The 18,619-nt window shown below is 33.7% G+C and overlaps 1 protein-coding gene across 1 annotated transcript in view; it reads left to right on the plus strand.

The window, feature by feature from the left end:
* Positions 1-18,619, plus strand: part of LOC123703407 (muscle calcium channel subunit alpha-1-like) — a 57,951-nt gene that overhangs the window by 14,140 nt on the left and 25,192 nt on the right. Inside the window, exons 2-12 of the mRNA XM_045651364.1 lie at positions 1,664-1,854; positions 2,276-2,381; positions 3,304-3,443; positions 4,109-4,215; positions 4,572-4,724; positions 11,647-11,840; positions 15,749-15,852; positions 16,335-16,507; positions 16,958-17,067; positions 17,977-18,092; positions 18,463-18,565. Of these exons, the coding sequence (XP_045507320.1) occupies positions 1,670-1,854; positions 2,276-2,381; positions 3,304-3,443; positions 4,109-4,215; positions 4,572-4,724; positions 11,647-11,840; positions 15,749-15,852; positions 16,335-16,507; positions 16,958-17,067; positions 17,977-18,092; positions 18,463-18,565 (1,491 nt within the window). The 5' untranslated portion in view covers positions 1,664-1,669. The remainder of the gene's footprint in view (positions 1-1,663; positions 1,855-2,275; positions 2,382-3,303; positions 3,444-4,108; positions 4,216-4,571; positions 4,725-11,646; positions 11,841-15,748; positions 15,853-16,334; positions 16,508-16,957; positions 17,068-17,976; positions 18,093-18,462; positions 18,566-18,619) is intronic.

Here is an 18,619-nt window from a genome sequence, read left to right on the forward strand (position 1 = left end):
TATTATTTTGTAATAGATTTACGAGAGACGAAAGTCGTAAACTTTGTGACGTCATGACGCGTCATGAGCGTAGCTTTTGGAAATATTTTTGAAGTGAAAGTTTCACTTTATCGGGGTTGCAAAAAATTTAGTGTAACATTTTTTCGTTACGCGTGACATTTTTCCGTTACGCGCCATCTTTTTCTTGTCCCTACCACGCGTGATTCGACGTATTTCTGTAAAGTTGCATAAGTATAGTAAATTATTTTTTGAAAAATAAGGTCATAAAGAAGTTTCACTTCTTACGTGCGTGCACTAGTACGCACACATGTTTTGTTTTATGGCACTTTTTTGGATAGGAAATAGTGATTCGTCATTTGTAAGATGTCTACATTATTGAGTAAACTTACTGTGCCCGTGACTTCATTTGCGGGTGTGTAGACTCAAATTAAAAATTTAATTATTCAAAATAAATTATAGCCTATAAGTTGACGGCGATTAATAACTATGATTATAACGAAGAAGTATTCATAAAAATCCGTCCCGTAGTTTTTGTGTGAAAGCCAGAAAACAGACGGACACACAGGTTTACTTGTTTGTCGATTCGTATGATAGGGTTTATTCAATGTATAGAAATTAACTTTTCTGTAGTTTAACGATACACAACTAATATTATATAAAAAATATAGGTAGGTACTGTCTCTATGACCTCAATATTTTGTGAGTTTGCGACACACTTATAGTGCGTTCCACACCTAGTATAATGTTGACAGGAAAAATTATTACCCTTTACCACAATCCATAATTTAAAACGATAACATCTACTTTAAAAATAGCATAATATGAAAATGAGCTTCATTACATATTACATAGGGAAAATATTAGAGAGCGTAATTGAACTCTGCTTTAGTATTTAGAAAAATTAGAAAAATTAAGGAAATGAAACAAACGTTTGAAAAAATCATAATGAAAATCTGTGTATTCTTGATAAAGACAGCAGTCAGGAAATGACTGAATATATTTTGCAAGAAAAGTGTAGTTAGAACAATTCGCCATATCAACCAACAAATAATAATATTATAATTAGGACCGATTTTTCAATCCTTGGTTAAAATTTATCCGTCCAATAAAGTATTACACGAACATTTTAAAATGTCACCTGTAAACTGTCATATACGGACAATTAGAATACATTTTTGAAATGGTAGTTCAATACGTTATTCGATGAATAAGTACCAAGGATTGAAAAATCAGCCCTTAATTGAATAATTATAGACACGCAACTCGCGTGCTTTAGTACAATATCTCTTTATATATCAGGTGTACTTTTACTTAGGTAATTATTAAAACCTATGTTCCTAACATCATTGTCAAGTATAGTAAGTACATAACATTATTTTCAGATCATAGATAATGTCGTCTTCTTCTTTAATATATTATATAAATCTCGTGTCACAATGTTTGTCCTCAATGGACTCCTAAACCACTTAACTGATTATAATAAAATTCGCACACCATGTGCAGTTTGATCCAACTTTAGAGATAGGATAGATTTTATCCCGGAAATCCCTCGGGAACGGGAACTATGCGGGTTTTTCTTTGAAAACGCGAGCGAAGCCGCGGGCGGAAAGCTTGTACTACTATAGAGATTAGTTATGAATAACCTAATATATTAATATCACAGGTGGTAATGGCGGACCAAGCGCAACCCACCACTCCAGAAGGTGACGACACAGGGCAGCCTGTGGTAGTGCAGCCGAAGAAACAGGCAAGGGCGAGAGGGAAACCACAACCAGAGAAGCCGAAGAGGAGCCTCCTGTGCCTCGGCTTGAAGAACCCGTTGAGGAAGCTGTGCTATGATATTGTGGAGTGGAAGTATCCTTTTTAAGACAATTTATTTAGGAAATTGTTCAATTCAGTTCCTTTTTAGATTGATTAAGCTACTCAAATAAGTAGTTAAAGGAGAGAATGTTTAACAAGCTTTATAGAATATAGATAAAAAATCATTCCGTTTAACAATGTATTTTGTAGGTTAGTAGTTAGTTGATGAATATGTAATATATAGAATAGTCACAGATAGCTCGTACAAAGTGCTTACGCGACTTTTTGAATTTCTTCATTGCTGCTTTCTTCTATTATTGTATTTATTGTATTCGTGTTGTTCATAGTCTAAAAAATTGTACCCGTACTTCAGAAATATGGTTCTTTTTTTGAAATTTTAAATCAAATTGGTAATTATAGTTAGGTAATCAAAATATTGATAAACAAACAATAATTTTTCTAAAGTACCCTCCAGACCCTTCGAATACATGATATTGACAACTATATTCGCAAATTGTATAGCACTAGCTGTGTTCACACCCTATCCGTCCGGGGATACGAATAATACTAATCAGATTTTAGTAAGTAAACGTCTTATATTCACATATTAATTTTAGTTTATTTTCTTTTGTTTGTGTGGAACGATAAGGTTTATTATTTTGACTCTAATTTAGGCAAACAGATATTCATAATTCTATGTATTTATCGATTTTTGTAACGTTTAGATTCTTTAGAAGTTTTCAATATTTTGATATTGTATGCAAAAGTATATAAGTACCTAGTTTAACTTTATTTTGAAATAAACTGGTCAAAGTGTGCTAATAAACTCTTGATAGATGATATGTGGGGTGTTCCTTTACAGTTTAGATGATAAAAATTGAGCATCAGAGTAGTTAAAAAAACCACTATAATGCGAATGCACTGGTTCGAATCCTGGGTCATACCTTCATTACATTTTAATAAGGTATCGATGCTCCAACTATATCTCAAGAAAATATCACAGCGTATTTTGCCTAGATCCATAAATTATGCTAAGTATTTTCCTGGAAGAATATCAATGTCTCCTCCATAAATTACTGTCGATTCCTCTTCATTGTAAAGGAAATGCTTTATTGAGAAAGACGAATCTTGTTGTATTTAGAAGCATGGATGTAACAGATGAAAAAAATATTAGATCTCACATCTTTTACTTTTACAAATAATGGAATCAATGGAATTGTCATTTGAGACCTATTCTAATAAGTTTTTACAGGTTTAGGTTGCTTTTTCACCAATAATGTGCAAGCATGTGTAACGATTAATGTGTTTGTAATAACCAATCATTATTACTTGATTTAGTTTGAAGTTAGAAGCGTTTAGCGTTTGAAGCGATACTATTGGTTACTTGCAAAAACATACCTCGCTACACATCCTCCCATATTGATGGAAAAGCACCCTTAAAAGGTTATCTTAAACATTGACTATTGAGTACAAAATACATAAATTAATAAGGAATTTTTTTAGGAAAAAGTAGAATGGATATTCATGGCAATCTTCACTGGAGAGTGTGTGATGAAAATTATAGCTTACGGATTCTTATTCCATCCTGGAGCATATCTAAGGAATGCGTGGAACAGTCTCGATTTTACCATCGTTACTATTGGGTGAGTATCTTTTACCATTCTAGAAAAAGAAGAGTGTTAGTAAACTTTAAAGTTATTGGTTAAACGTATAATAAAATTTATAATTCGTGTTTACTTTTACTTATTATGTTCATTTAATTCATGCCTTACAATAACTAAATGAACGTAACTTAAGGAGAATTAATTTCCCAAAATTAAAATTTTTGTTGTTAACTTCCAAACGGATGAATTGATTTGAGTACGCGAGTTTTGTAATTCCAAATTCATAGTGAGTGCTTCTTATATTCGTTTGGTGAAAATAGAAACAGTAAATTCAACGATTTATTACCTCTCATTAGTACTAGGCGTAGGATCTTAGCCAATATTGTATGTGTAAAAACGAATGTTCTTAATTTTGTAAAAGCATTCAATTCATACCATCTTCTATCATTACTCGAAAATATTTTTATGAAAAACAATTAAGTTACTTCGAATATCTTACAATGGGCATTATATTGTCAAATCAGTTAAAAACTATACAAATTATACGCTCAATTTGTTGACTTACCCAGTAACCCAGTCGAAATTAATAATTATTGATCACACATCCACAATTCAATTGAAAACTATTTACTATGTCTGTATCTTGCGCAAAATAACTGGACAAAATTAAGAAATTAATAATCGTCAATATTTTTCTTTTACAGAATAGCAAGTCAGATATTGCAATACATTTCAAAAGACCTATTTGATGTTAAAGCTTTGAGAGCATTTAGAGTTCTGCGGCCTTTACGTTTAGTATCTGGAGTGCCAAGTAAGTTGATATTTTAGTTTTTCATTTTCATCATATTATACAGAATTTTAAGTATTTTATCAATTTTATATGCAACTTTAGATTAGTTTAAGCAAGTCGTCTTTTAATTTCGAGAATTAATTTTCACCTTTCTAGCATTTGTTTTCTTTTTTACAGCTACGAATAAACTTGCATTCACTTTAATAAAATGGTTTAATTTGTAGTCTTTACTTACTGTACCATATATTATTGAAGTGATACTTGTAAAGTTATTAGAAACACTATCTCATATTTTAACTTTTTAAATTAAAAAACTACTAAAGTTCATCCTCATTATTTATATCATCTTTTAAATTTTCTTTTTTTAAACTTTCCAGGTCTTCAAATAGTTCTCAACTCGATTCTAAAAGCGATGGTTCCATTATTCCACATAGCATTTTTGGTGCTTTTCGTGATAATCATTTATGCTATAATTGGTCTGGAATTATTTGCTGGAGCCCTCCATGATACTTGTTTTGATAATCAGACAGGTATGAAAAAAGTATTATCTCCCTATGTTGTATACTTTAATTAATTATTATAAGAATTCTATACTTTTACCACAGATAATATAAGACGCTTTTACTTTTATATCGTATACTGACGTTGTATTATTATCGCAGAAAACTAATTAAATGAGTCCTTTCATTGATAGGACAGGCTCTTGATAAAATGGCACCGTTGCTGTTACGAATTGTGTAAGATTTTAGTTTACAGAATAAATTAGTTCATAAATGCAATATATATTAATTGTCAGAGAATTTAAATAACTCTCCATAATTAATTATAGTTAGGTAGATATGTGAAATAATATTAAATAATGACTCAGTGCGCACACCTTGCGCGGTCGATGGTAGTACCGAGACTATATTATCATCGAGCTACTGACTCAAAGAATATAAACCATAGCATGGCCCGACACCCCATGCATTTCATATCAATTGAATATCAACACTATGTTGTACACCATAGAGTTCATTATAATAGGAAGGTATAGCCACATAACAACTACTATGTTATAATTCTCTCACACGGCCATTCTGACAACGAGCGCGTTCTCGCGCGAACATTCCACTAGTAATTTTGCGAGATTACTTACTGCGTTGCTATTTCATTTGTTGTATTCAAACTCTTTTCCCTTCACGGTTTGTAACTTTTCACACCGACTCACAAATTATTACTCATCATCGTCATCATCGGTGATATCAACAACGGCTACTGTCGCCTTAAGACGAAGCTTTGAATGTATTGTGTGTGTGTGTGTATTATATTGTAAGTGTAGAGCTCTGAACAAATACTGGAACTACATACAGCGCGGAGCCTGTCATGTACTGTGACTACAAGGAGCTTAAAGCTACCCACAACAACAGGAACTACACGAAGCGCGAAGCTTCCAATGTACTGTGATCACAAGGAGCGGAATGCTACCCATAACATCTGGAACTACATGCAGCGCGGAGCCTGCCATGTACTGTGATCACAAGGAGCGCAATGCTACCCATAACATCTGGAACTACATGCAGCGCGGAGCTTGCCATGTACTGGTGTGTGTGTGTTATAATGTAAATGTAGAGCTCTGAACAAATACTGGAACTACATGCAGCGCGGAGCCTGACATGTACTGTAGTCACATGAAGCGCAATGCTTCGCACAAAATCTGGAACTACATACAGCGCGGAGCCTGTCATGTACTGTGACTACAAGGAGCTTAAAGCTACCCACAACAACTGGAACTACATGAAGCGCGAAGCTTCCAATGTACTGTGATCACAAGGAGCGCAATGCTACCCACAACATCTGGAACTACATGCAGCGCGGAGCCTGCCATGTACTGTGATCACAAGGAGCGCAAGCGCTACCCACAACTACACGAAGCGCGGAGCTTCCAATGTACAATATGACATACACGCCTTGCTATGTCAAACACAGAGCTATTATTGAGCTATTAAAGTGTGGTGTGCATGTGTGTTATGAAACTTTTGTGTAATACTTAGATTAACTATAAGGAATTATGTAACAACCGAGGAAATAAATAGGTAAAAATAATAAAATAAAACAAAAATAAAAATATACGGAGTATTTATTTTTTTTACAATACTTTATAGTAGAAAACAATGTAAGAAAATCTAGTACAAACTTATAAGGTAAAAATATTTTGCACAATATGCGGCCTTATTGCTACACAGCAATCTCTACCAGGCAACTTGCAAATTACTGGAAGTAAGGAGTAACATTTGTGGAATACATTTTTATTCATTGGCTCACTTTCCAACTGCAGATGAATTTGGAAGTTCTTGACACAAATATGTACTGAGCATGGCCTCCAGTTTGAGGCTCGATTCGATACCTCTCGTTATCGCAAAGTCTATAATCTCATAATTTGTATGGACTGGAGAACTTTTCTCCTAACTTAGTAATTAACATCGTATGACACGCCATCAATTCGTCGTCCAGTGACATATTTAGTGTATTTACAGGAATACACAAAACCACCTTGCACTTATAACTTGATGTATACTAACAACGTATAATAACAACACTTTACGGGGCAGAGTAACTGCTAATAATTAATTTACGAGGACTGAACCCGGTTCTAAAGTCGCACCAACTTCCATATCATTTACCACTACCGACAATATCACATTCTCATAGTCTACCTTCAGACAATTCAATAATCATAAAATGACCGTCAAAACAAGTAAAATAGTATTGATGTTACAATCGGCTTTTCTTTCTTACTAACACAAAATCAACAACATTTAACAGACGTGCAATTGCTCGTCCATCCTGACTTTTGCGTTATTTCTAATTTCAAACAGGTTAACTACTAAAGTGTTGACACTCGTACTAAATCATTATAACGCAGTGGTCTTGCAGCCTATAGACAATTGCAATGGGCTGTCGCCTGTGCTGTGCGTTTCTTTTATACAATACAATTCAAAGTAAGTTGAATTTCGCCAATAACTGAAGAATACCATCATCTAGGTTCATGATTTTCAGCGATACTGAAACAATGAACTTAAGAACAGACATAAACCTTTTAAAATAACCCGTTAGCGCAACTCAACCCGCTTGTAATTTTGTAAAACTCAAAAGAACACTGCCAACTCAAGTCTATGAGTTCGCTACCTGCGAATGACATAGCTTAATCGGCTACTATTCCTTTCAGCGCACAACAAAAACAAAGCGCTTAACATGCTCTTTTTTTTTTTTTTGAAGACACATTTTTAACAGGAGCTAGGTGAAAATATTAACCAATAAATGCGTCAACAATTACCAATGCGCATTCTATACTGCTACTCGTAAGTGCCATTCGTATCGATGGTTATGTATGAAGTGGTTCTGATACATTTTCTATCGGATGTCAAATCAACTGTCTAGCTCTAGAGGGCCTTTTATTAACTTTGCAATCTAAAAACTTTCAATGTACGTTCTAACGAACTAAGTACACAAAGTTTGCAGGTTTTTCCAAACTAAAATGTTTCAAATAAGTAATCATGAAATGATTGTATCAATAAATGATTGATAACACTTCGTTTGCACTTTGCACCAAACAAAAGAAAATGTCTATACAGCAAGCATTTTTTTAATCGTATGTGACACCTTAAATTTAAATCAATAATATCATTTTATCGGCTTCAATTACTTTACTTATGTTCGGATCTAAGTTGTTCGGCTTGTAGTCGTCGCGAATCTTTACTATTTTTGCCCAAATTGAACATTATGTGAAGACAACTAGTTTCTACTAATAAAATCTACACGCGGTATTCTTGGACCCTTGCGTAGGTACCGACTTCGAAATCAAAAGCTTGTATGTAAGCCCATCATCTATGAACACGAGGAGAAAATATTTTTCTTATGACATGATGCTTTGAGACTATTTCAGTCTGTTAATATTCTAAAATGTTAACGCTTAATAGATTATGCTTGAGGTCTTCTTAAATCTTATAACTTTATTTAATAACTATGATAACAACTTTCTGTGTCAGTGATTCTTTGATAATATTCGATTTTTAAGTTGATCATTATTTTCGTGTAGGAAAACTGAACCACTATTAATCTATTGAACAGGAATCTGTTTGCACTTCAACAACGAGCTTTGTCCGAAAATCGTTAATAAAGAAGCAGAAATCTTTTTTTTTATCATTCTAAAATATTTCGCGAACTTAAACGTTCTTTTGACAATAATGCTTCAGCAAGAGCCTTATTTTTTTTATCTGAAAAGTCTACCATTCGATGTTATGAAACCTTGTGGTGAATACCTATTCAATGTTGCAACAGCAACTTGCATTTATCCCAATTAAATGAAAACTCTGCGCAAGCGAGACTTTCAATATTCTTTTTAAACAAAAGAATGTAACCTCTTATGATTTTGAAACTCGACAAGATCGTTGATAATAAAAAAGTAGCTATGAAGTCACGTAATTTATCTAGTCCTTGGTTAACAACAAGGGCATTACAAAACCTTATCAATGTTGAAAGAACTGTAGATTGTGCTAGGGTTGTATTCACAAGTCTTATTCCCATTTCACAAAATTTGTGCTTTACTTTCAATAATGGATCTCACACGATGAACATCATTAAAATCATTTAAATCCGTGTCTATAGATTCAAAATTATTGTCCGCAATAACAAATATTGTTTATTTTAAATTCACGAATAATTTGAGCCCATTGTTATCCATAATCAAACTACGTCCGGCTCTAGTAAAAACATCTCGACCTGTTACTCCATCCCAGGAAGTACTCGAGAGTCTACAATACCCAAAGCTCATATTTACATCATTAACAGTTATGGGTAATGTTGTACGGGCGAATGAATAGGTTGATACAGTGCCAGTTCTTGTTACGCGAGTGTATACAAATTCTAGAGGCCCGGTCATGCTATCGGCTATCCTTTTACAAAGGAAAAAAAAAACAATCGGACCTGCTGTCAATAAGGCACTTGAACTTTACGCCGGCAACGTCTGTGTCTGTAAGCGGGGTATCGTGCTGTAAACACACATTAATAAGGGTATTGTTTCTTTAAGAGCGTGCCGCCCGTTGCTTAGAAAAACAAACCTCTTCTATGTGACCAAATTTATGACAATAAAACTATTTCTTAAATATTGAGCGGACCTTTGTTATTCTTATCGATTAAACTAACTGATTTTGTTTCATGGGCGAGATTTACAGTCACGTTCGTAATGACATGTGAACACATAGTTATAGCAAACAATTTGCAACATGCGACGCTTTAAATGATTTATGCCAAAATGTCTATCAAGACCCACAAAATCAATCGGCGTGTATCATAATAAATCAGATCATACCTGGTCATCTGCAATACCTTCTACCACGAATTTACTATATTCGCATAGTTCCAGCCCGTTCTCAGCCGGTCGATTAGCGCCAACTTTGTAGTGGAGCACTCGATGTATGTTGAAACTCGATCACTTTTTTACCATACCATATCTCGAAAAGGTATTTCCTTTCGCTTCTTAGCTTCTTTTCACGTTAAAAATAATGTCCACACAGGTAGATAAAGGCTGGCCTCGTAGTGGGTCTTCCTTACTTATGCGTTAGACCCGGAAACAAAATGTTTCGTTTTAGGAAAGTGTATCTGCCATTTCTTTTAACAGAGATGCGCACGACATGGTGCTTTACAACCCACACACAACACATGATGTTGTTGTTGTTGTGTTAATATTCTCACGATTTATTGGTGGAAACTCTGGTTCTTCTCGAACCTCATTAACACTATCTATTTCTTCTTGAACTTCACTAACACTATCACTCGTTTCACTCACTTGCAGATTTGCATCGTTTAACGTAGTCTTATTCTTATTGGAATCGGGGGTAATAAGTGCCGATCCCACCGCTGCTGTCAGAGAATTTAAATAACTCTCCATAATTAATTATAGTTAGGTAGATATGTGAAATAATATTAAATAATGACTCAGTGCGCACACCTTGCGCGGTCGATGGTAGTACCGAGACTATATCATCGAGCTACTGACTCAAAGAATATAAACCATAGCATGGCCCGACACCCCATGCATTTCATATCAATTGAATATCAACACTATGTTGTACACCATAGAGTTCATTATAATAGGAAGGTATAGCCACATAACAACTACTATGTTATAATTCTCTCACATATTTGTGTATTTGTTATTTTACTAGCTTAAGTCCGCGATTTAAATTACATTGTACACGAATATGTATAATTCTTTGGCAAGCTCGGTATCTATAGTTGGATTTGGAAGGTATTACTAAAGAAAATAACATTGAAATAGCAGAACGTTTAATGCAAAATTATGTCTAACTTTTACTTTACAGAAATTAAACCAAAGTTTTAACACATGAATGGAAATTTCATCCACACAATAAAGTTTTTGCTATAATTAATTGTCAGCTGATGGTAATCTACTTTCATCATCATCATCATCACCAGCTATTATAGTTCCAAAAAACACGAATCTTTCTTATAAATTGTTTACAATGATCACGCAAGAAGATTGCAAAAGGAAGCGTGGGCGTGATTGATTGTGGCCAAAACGCAATTATTTACTAACGTTAGATTTATCTGTAACTGTGTTAACATTTAGATAAACATATGTTTATTGTGACATGCTATAAGAACAGCTGATTAGTTTAATTTGATAAAGTACATATAATATTTAGTACTAGATTTCCGCCCGCGGCTTCGCCCGCGTTTGAAAAGGAAAACCCGCATAGTTCCCGTTCCCGTGGGATTTCCGGGATAAAAACTATCCTATGTGTTAATCCAAGTTACCCTCTATATGTGTGCTAAATTTCATTGTAATCGGTTCAGTAGTTTTTACGTCAAAGAGTAACAAACATCCATACATCCATACAAACTTTCGCCTTTATAATGTAATATATTAATATAATATATTAGATATTAGATTCAATAATTATTATAGTTACCTACTAGGTATTTTAAACGTGACCAACGTATTGTAATGATCGTGGCTTCCGTTAAAAAAAAGCGAAATTTTCATTACATTTAATCATTGATTGTGTATTGCCGATTCTTTTTGCTAAATCTAAAAGCGATCACTGAGATACTTCGTCCAAATTTTAAACTACTAGGTAGGTACCTACTAGTACTGATAGTAAAAAAAATATAGTTACTAGATTTTAATCTACGTAATTTCTAGGTTATCTACGTTTTAGGTCTGTCTAATTTAATTAAGCTTTAAAGTGCTGTGCTCAGAGCAATAAACCTCTCTAAATTATTACTCTGAGGTGCTGTGTTTTGATATGAACGCTTGCTCATAACCTTTTAAATAAGCATATCAAATAAACCAATACACAAACATTTATCTAGATAACTAGACCTTCATAGTCAAATCGTCAAAATACAATATTATTTTAATATTGACCAATATTATGAAATATCCAGGTAAAATGGTAGACGATCCCACCCCTTGTTCCCGGGACGCTGAAGTGGGCAACCACTGTAACGAGGGCGAGGTCTGCAAGGGATACTGGGAGGGGATCAACTTTGGGATCACCAACTTTGATAATATAGGGTACTCTATGTTGACTGTCTTCCAGTGTATCACGTTGGAAGGGTGGACTGATATTATGTATGCTGTGAGTATTTTTAATGGATTTTAATCTATACTATAATTTTATAAAGCTGAAAGGTTTGTTTGTTTGTTTGAACGCGCTAATCTCAGGAACTACTTGTCCGATTTGAAAATTTATTTCAGTGTTACATAGCTCATTTGTCGAGGAACTCTATAGGCTATATATCATCTCGCTGAGACCAACAGGAGCGGAGCACTGCGGGTAAAACCGTGGAGCAAAGCTAGTTTGATATATTTGTTTTATTTATTTATCCAGACGTTTCAAACGCTTTAGAGCGAGCATGGTTATGGGGAGACTGATCAGTCTTTAATATCTAGAGTATTTTTTATTTTAGAACCAATTCTATTTGTAACTGCAGTAAGTGTTAATTATTCCAAAACAATCGGATAGTGAAGTGATGTAAGAAATTTTACATATACTTTAAGATTGTCTACATTTCTTATCAGGGCCGTCTTAGACTATGCCGGGGCCCTTGGGCACACAAGAATTGGGGGCCCCTTTGAAATATAAAGAAATCAAACTAGGTACGCAAATTTTTTCCCACAATTATATATATGTTTTTGCCCTAAATTGAAACTTAAAGAAGTAATAAGAAAACTTAAAGAAAATTTCTATGTAAAATTTTTGCTCCATTTTTTTATACATTTTACAAAAAAGTTACTTCTGACCAATCTTGTATTATAATATGGTCTTTTGAGGAAACTTTTTTTCCTTATTTTTTTTTTATATAATTCATTTGAAACGCTGCTGCTGTAATGGCGCTCCAAAGTTGACTTTAATTAAATTTAATTAAGAAATATTTTAAGAATTACTTTTTCAAATTACCTTTCTCTTTGAATTTATATTTTAGGTTTTATGGCAGTCAAATGCTTTATAAATAAAATATAAATTCAACAAAAAAGGTCGTGTTCCATCGTTACAATATTGTATTCACTGAAAAGTGCTTCATATTGGTTGAGATGGTTGTTAAATCATCTCAATAGATGGCGTGCGGTGTGTCCCTTAAGACCTTAGAGTATATATACTATCTATAGAGTGCGAACAACCAAGTGGGAACAGTAGGCACAGGTGGGAACAACACGACGTTCCCGCCGCGAGCGCTCGCAGTCGTGGTTGAGTGCTCACGAAGTGCGTTGCTCTGGATTTTTTTCATATTACGAATAAACATGGTGAAATGTGCTGTTCTATCTTGCAAAAACGATACTAGAAAATACACAAAATTGAAATCCACTATCACATTCCATCAGTAAGTCGATTGTTATACTTATTTTTATGAAAATAAATCTAGCATCGCGGGCGTGAAGGGTAGGTGAGAGGCGGACACGCGCAGGCTTGCTCGCGCGCCTCACTGCCGCCACGTGATCATAGTGATGTGACCTGACCACCGCTGTACTCGATATAAAGTTTACTAGAAGAACTATATTTTAACAAATTATTTATTTAACTTAAAATTTAAAACTCTTTTAAAAATGTATTATAAATATATTTGTGGTGTGTTTTGTATGATACACTTTCTAATATTATGAATGCGAATGTAAATGTAAAGTATGTAATGTTACGATATATTTTCTGAACCGCTAAATTGATTTTGAAGATTTTGATAGTAGAATGGATAAAATTAAATAAAAAAATTATTAATATTATTTATTAACTATATTATCATTTTAAATTATTAATTATTTCTTAATATTTTTTACCATTTTTAAAACATTATTATTATGGTTTGATTTATTATTAAAGAAATAGCACTAAACCTGATCTTTTATTTTATTAACTTTATTATTTAAAAAGTACTCACGTTATTCTGATATTCCAATTAAACATATTTTTTTAAAGTACTTATAATTAATACAAGAAAATTTCATTTATAATATTTAATATTCAAATGGAATAAACAAACTTTATTCAGTTGGTAGACAAATTTAAAATTACATATTTATACTTTATTCGTATATTTTTCCTTTAATAACTTATTGAACATAAAATTTACTTATGATACATATTTATTTACATAACTTATCGACAGTTCAACACGCAATTGATACCTACCCATCCCTATTTGTCACACACACATCTATATAGTATCTATAGCTCATCTGCCTACGATGCGCAATAAGCAATTTGTGCAATACACTCGCTCTATACTATTGTAATATTATATACTCTAAGCTTAAGACACATAAAACTGAAGGAATAGAATAAATTCGGTTGCTCCGGCGGGTCACGAGTGGCTGAGTTGGTCAAGCATCCGCCCCGGAATGGCGCGAAGGATGCGGGTTCGAGTCCCGCCTCGTGATCGAATTTTTTCTATTTTTTATAAATTTATAACTTTCTCTTTTTCAAATTTATCTTTTTAATTTGCATCTGGATTTTTTCTTTCGTAGCCGTTTCATATTGATCAAAATTATTGCGTGCGTTATTAACATAATTTATTCAAAGCCTAGGCAAATGGCAAAAGTCAAAACGCTTGTCATCTATTCGTATAGAAATGGTCCGGTGTGAACAGAGTTCACTAAATTCTAGGACCTTCAAAACTACAAAATTTCATATCCAGCAGAAAATTAGTAAAATTGTTCAAAGGAATAAGGATTACTAAAAATAAAATTCAAAATTAACTGTCATTCCGGTACGTGAATTAAAAAACATATTCCAGGTTATAAATAAATAAAAAAATAGGTGATTTCGCGATTTATACTGAAACGATAAGTTTTATCATAAAATCATTTAGGTGTGAAGTGATTTAAGAAACGTGTGCATATTATAAGGATGGGATGAGTTTATAAATCGTTATATCTTAGAAAATGGTAGGAAGCTAATCTTAGGAAAATAATGTATTGATTCTTTTGTATAGATAATTTTATGATCTACAATTTGGGTAAAAGTGGTTATATGATAAAACTTACCGTTTCGGTAAAAATCACAAAAAACCTATATCTGTTGACTTTCAGGAAAAAATTTTTTCGTAGTAACAGAAGGTCGGGAAATTTTAATATATTTTTGAAGTGAAACTTCTTTAGGCGCGTTGAGAGTAAAATTTCAAGGTCGCATCATAACAATACCGTAACGTCATGGAGTAATTCAACGATTTTGGTATCTTATAATCTTGCCAAAGAAGTGGGCTATTTAGCACCGAAATAATTTTTCAAATCGGACCAGTAGTTCCCGAGATTAGCGCGTTCAAACAAAAAAACAAACTCTTCAGCTTTATTATATTAAGTATAGATTGTGTTTTTAATAATTTCACCAAATTTCGACTGGATGGGAATTTTGGTCGTGGTCGTCGTCGTCCTCGGTAGTGTGACCGAAACATTAGCAAAACGTCATAAGCTTATATCAATTAGTATCAATAGTGGATTCTATTCTCTAGCGTTTCTGCCACTTGTCTAGAGGCCCAGAGATTAAAGTTTTGTCACAACGCCCTTGTATGCTATTCTGTAAACTTAGACTTGTTAGTAATTTTCATAAATCTCAAAATAATTCAAGTAAAAATATATTATATTACGTTAATAAGTAAATAAATAATTCGAGTAAATGTCTGATAAGTTAATTATAATGGTGTTCGAATCACTCGAATTATTCCATGTAATAACCTTGTAATAACATAGATGTTTTGATTCGAATAAATCTGAAAATGATCTGACGTTCTGGCATTAAAAAGCTGTATTGGTTTTTAATAAAATATTTTGAGATTTATGTGAGAAAAATTGTCAGTCCTACATCTCCTCCAGGGGGGCCCCCTGACGATGGGGGGCCCTGGGCACTGGCCCCCTGTGCCCCTATGGTAAAGACGGCACTGTTTCTTATGGTAATTTTCCAAACTTTAGTCAGCTATTGATTTCAAACATTTTTTTAGTTATTTAATTTCCTTTAATAAATTGTAATTTTAATCTTGAAATATTGCTTATTTTCAGATAGCAGATGTGAAAGGCAACACTTGGGTCTGGATATATTTCGTGACTCTAGTCATTTTTGGCAACTTTTTCGTCATGAATCTGATTCTTGGTGTGTTGTCTGGGTGAGTGTATGTATTCAAATATATTATCATTATGAATTCAGTTTAGAGGAACATTAGTAGTAAAATTATAAGAATATATTTTGAAGAATTCATTAATTTTAAGAATTTACTTAAACTAACAATATTTCTTCCAAAAATATCGCCCAATATTAACCTGAATCACATATCAGCTTGTTATCTTCCTATTATGTTCCTTCTATATTTCCAAGAATATTATAAATAATTTTCAAAAAACCTGTATTAAAATTAGCTGTTGCACAACACATGTGGTTCCGACTTCTGATTAATCGATACCAATACTGAATTTGATATTTTCATGGTATTCAAATGCTTTATAAATGTAAATTTATAATGAATAAAAAAAATTCGATCACGACGCGGGACTCGAACCCGCATCCTTTCACGCCAATCCGGGGCGGATCCGGGGCGGATCGAATTTTTTATATTCTTTATAAATTTATATATAATACCAATACTTCCAGAGAGTTCTCGAAAGAGCGTGAGAAAGCGAAGAACCGGGGGGACTTCCAGAAGTCCCGGGAGCGGCAGCAGTTCGAAGAGGACCTGAAGGGCTACCTCAACTGGATCACAGTCGCGGAGGAACTGGACCTGGAGAACGACCAGGGGCAGAGGGATCAGGACCAGGATGAACAGGGTATGTTATTTCCTAATTTCCTTAGCAAAGTCATAATTTAGAAAACAATTATCGTCAATGTTATCTATATTAATAAATAAATAAATATTTCGGGACAATTTTCACACACGGCACGATCTGATCCCATACTAAGTTTTCGCTTGCGTTACGGAAACTAGATGGCTGCAAACATACATATATAATTTTAAATAAATACTTATATAGATAATTAACACCCAGAACAGAGCAAACATCTATTTTCATCACACAAATATTTGCCCCGGGTGGGAATCGAACCCACGACCAGTGGATTGGAAGGCAGGGTCACTACCAACCAAGCCAACCGGCCAGTTAGTAAATTAAAAAGACATTGGAAATGACTCAGATTTGGCAATTAAAAAAATCGTAAAATTCAAATAAATAAAAATTAATAACCAATAATTTAAAATGCTGATTGTTATTCTTTTCCAGGAAACAAGAAAGAAAGAAAAAATAATGAAGGCTCACAAAACAACATAAATGTAAATGGCGACACACAACAGACGACATCTTGTAAAATTTATTGCAAGAGGTTTGATAAAGTAAGTAAATACTTACAAGTTTTCAAAATATGATTTTCGTATGATATTAAATGTTGTATTAATTAAGCAGTATAAGATTTGACACGGATGTAAAATATTGCTATGTTTGAAATACATCTACTTATCAGTGTGTGGAAGTTATAATCATTGAGATATTACTACGTATGGAGAAGACACCGCCTCTCAACATAAGTGATTACTTATGTTCCACTCAACATAGGTCAACCGGCCACACTACACTCAGTCGCTTTAGCGTGATGGTTGCGTTCGTGTCTTGTTTATTTTATAGCAAAAAACCATGAAACTGATGCTGCCCTCGAGTGTGTTATGATATTGCACTAATAATTCAATTAATGCGGCAAAGTGCAAGGAAATAACTTTTCATCGGTAGACAATCATTTTTAAAACTTGGTTCGAGGAAAATTTTTGGCGGGCGCCTCTATAATAGCGGTGAGTCGATGACATCGCTTAATCTATGACTCACTAGCCGCCCCGCGCCGCCCCGCGCCGCCCCCGCCGCGCACAGATTTTGTTCGTCGTGTCTCCTCTATACGTAGTAATAATAGCTCAATGGTTATAAATTATAATCAAGTTTTCTAGATAAAAGAGCCCGAGATTTAATCTTTAGCTCAGGTATATCCAACTATTTTTGACCAACCAGTGAAACTTGTTAAACTAGCTGTTGCCCACTGCTTCGCCCGCGTGGTGAAAATATATTTTCATGGTACAAACTTGCAACACTTTTTATCCTCTGGGGGGTATTTATCAAAATACCATAGCGCCTTCATCATAGTCGCTATCTGCGTACCTAATTTCAGCCTCATTGGTCCAGTAGTTTACTCTTGACTTTCTTTGAATGACATGACTTAATATAATGAAGTTCTAATTTCTTATTTCATCTAATTTCAGGTAAACCGTCGCATGCGCAGAGCATGTCGTAAGGCGGTAAAATCGCAGACCTTCTACTGGGCGATCATTGTTCTTGTGTTTTTGAATACACTTGTTTTGGCCACTGAACATCATAAGTGAGTATTTAGCCGTTGATTTTATCTGAACCTGTAAATATTAAAACAATTAGTATATTGTCTACAATTAATGAAATACCTAAGTAGAAAATTTAGCTCACACTCCTCCCTATTTACATCTTTCTGTAAAAAAAATATCAAATTTTTTTTGTAAAAATGTTTGAAAATTAGGCAAGAGAAAAACAATAAGGACATTTGTTACATTCGTACATCTGTTACAATCCCTTTCAACACGTTTTGTTTTATGATTTTTCGTCTAGCGTTTAGTTATCTTGCTCTTCTTGTCGTAATCTCTTATTGAATAGTTTATTCTCTTTCTAACTCTTTCGTTTCATAATTTAACTTATAATTTACACTTTTTCTGTTACAGTCAACCGCCATGGTTGGATGATGTTCAGAATTATGCAAATTACTTGTTTGTGGTACTCTTCACGATGGAGATGCTGGTAAAGATGTACGCTTTAGGCTTTCAGGTAAGTTGAATAGTACTTATTAATTTATAGGATTAATAAATTGAAAAAAAAATG

This window comes from Colias croceus, chromosome 26 (genome assembly GCF_905220415.1).
Source record: "Colias croceus chromosome 26, ilColCroc2.1".
NCBI classification, from domain to species: domain Eukaryota; kingdom Metazoa; phylum Arthropoda; class Insecta; order Lepidoptera; family Pieridae; genus Colias; species Colias croceus.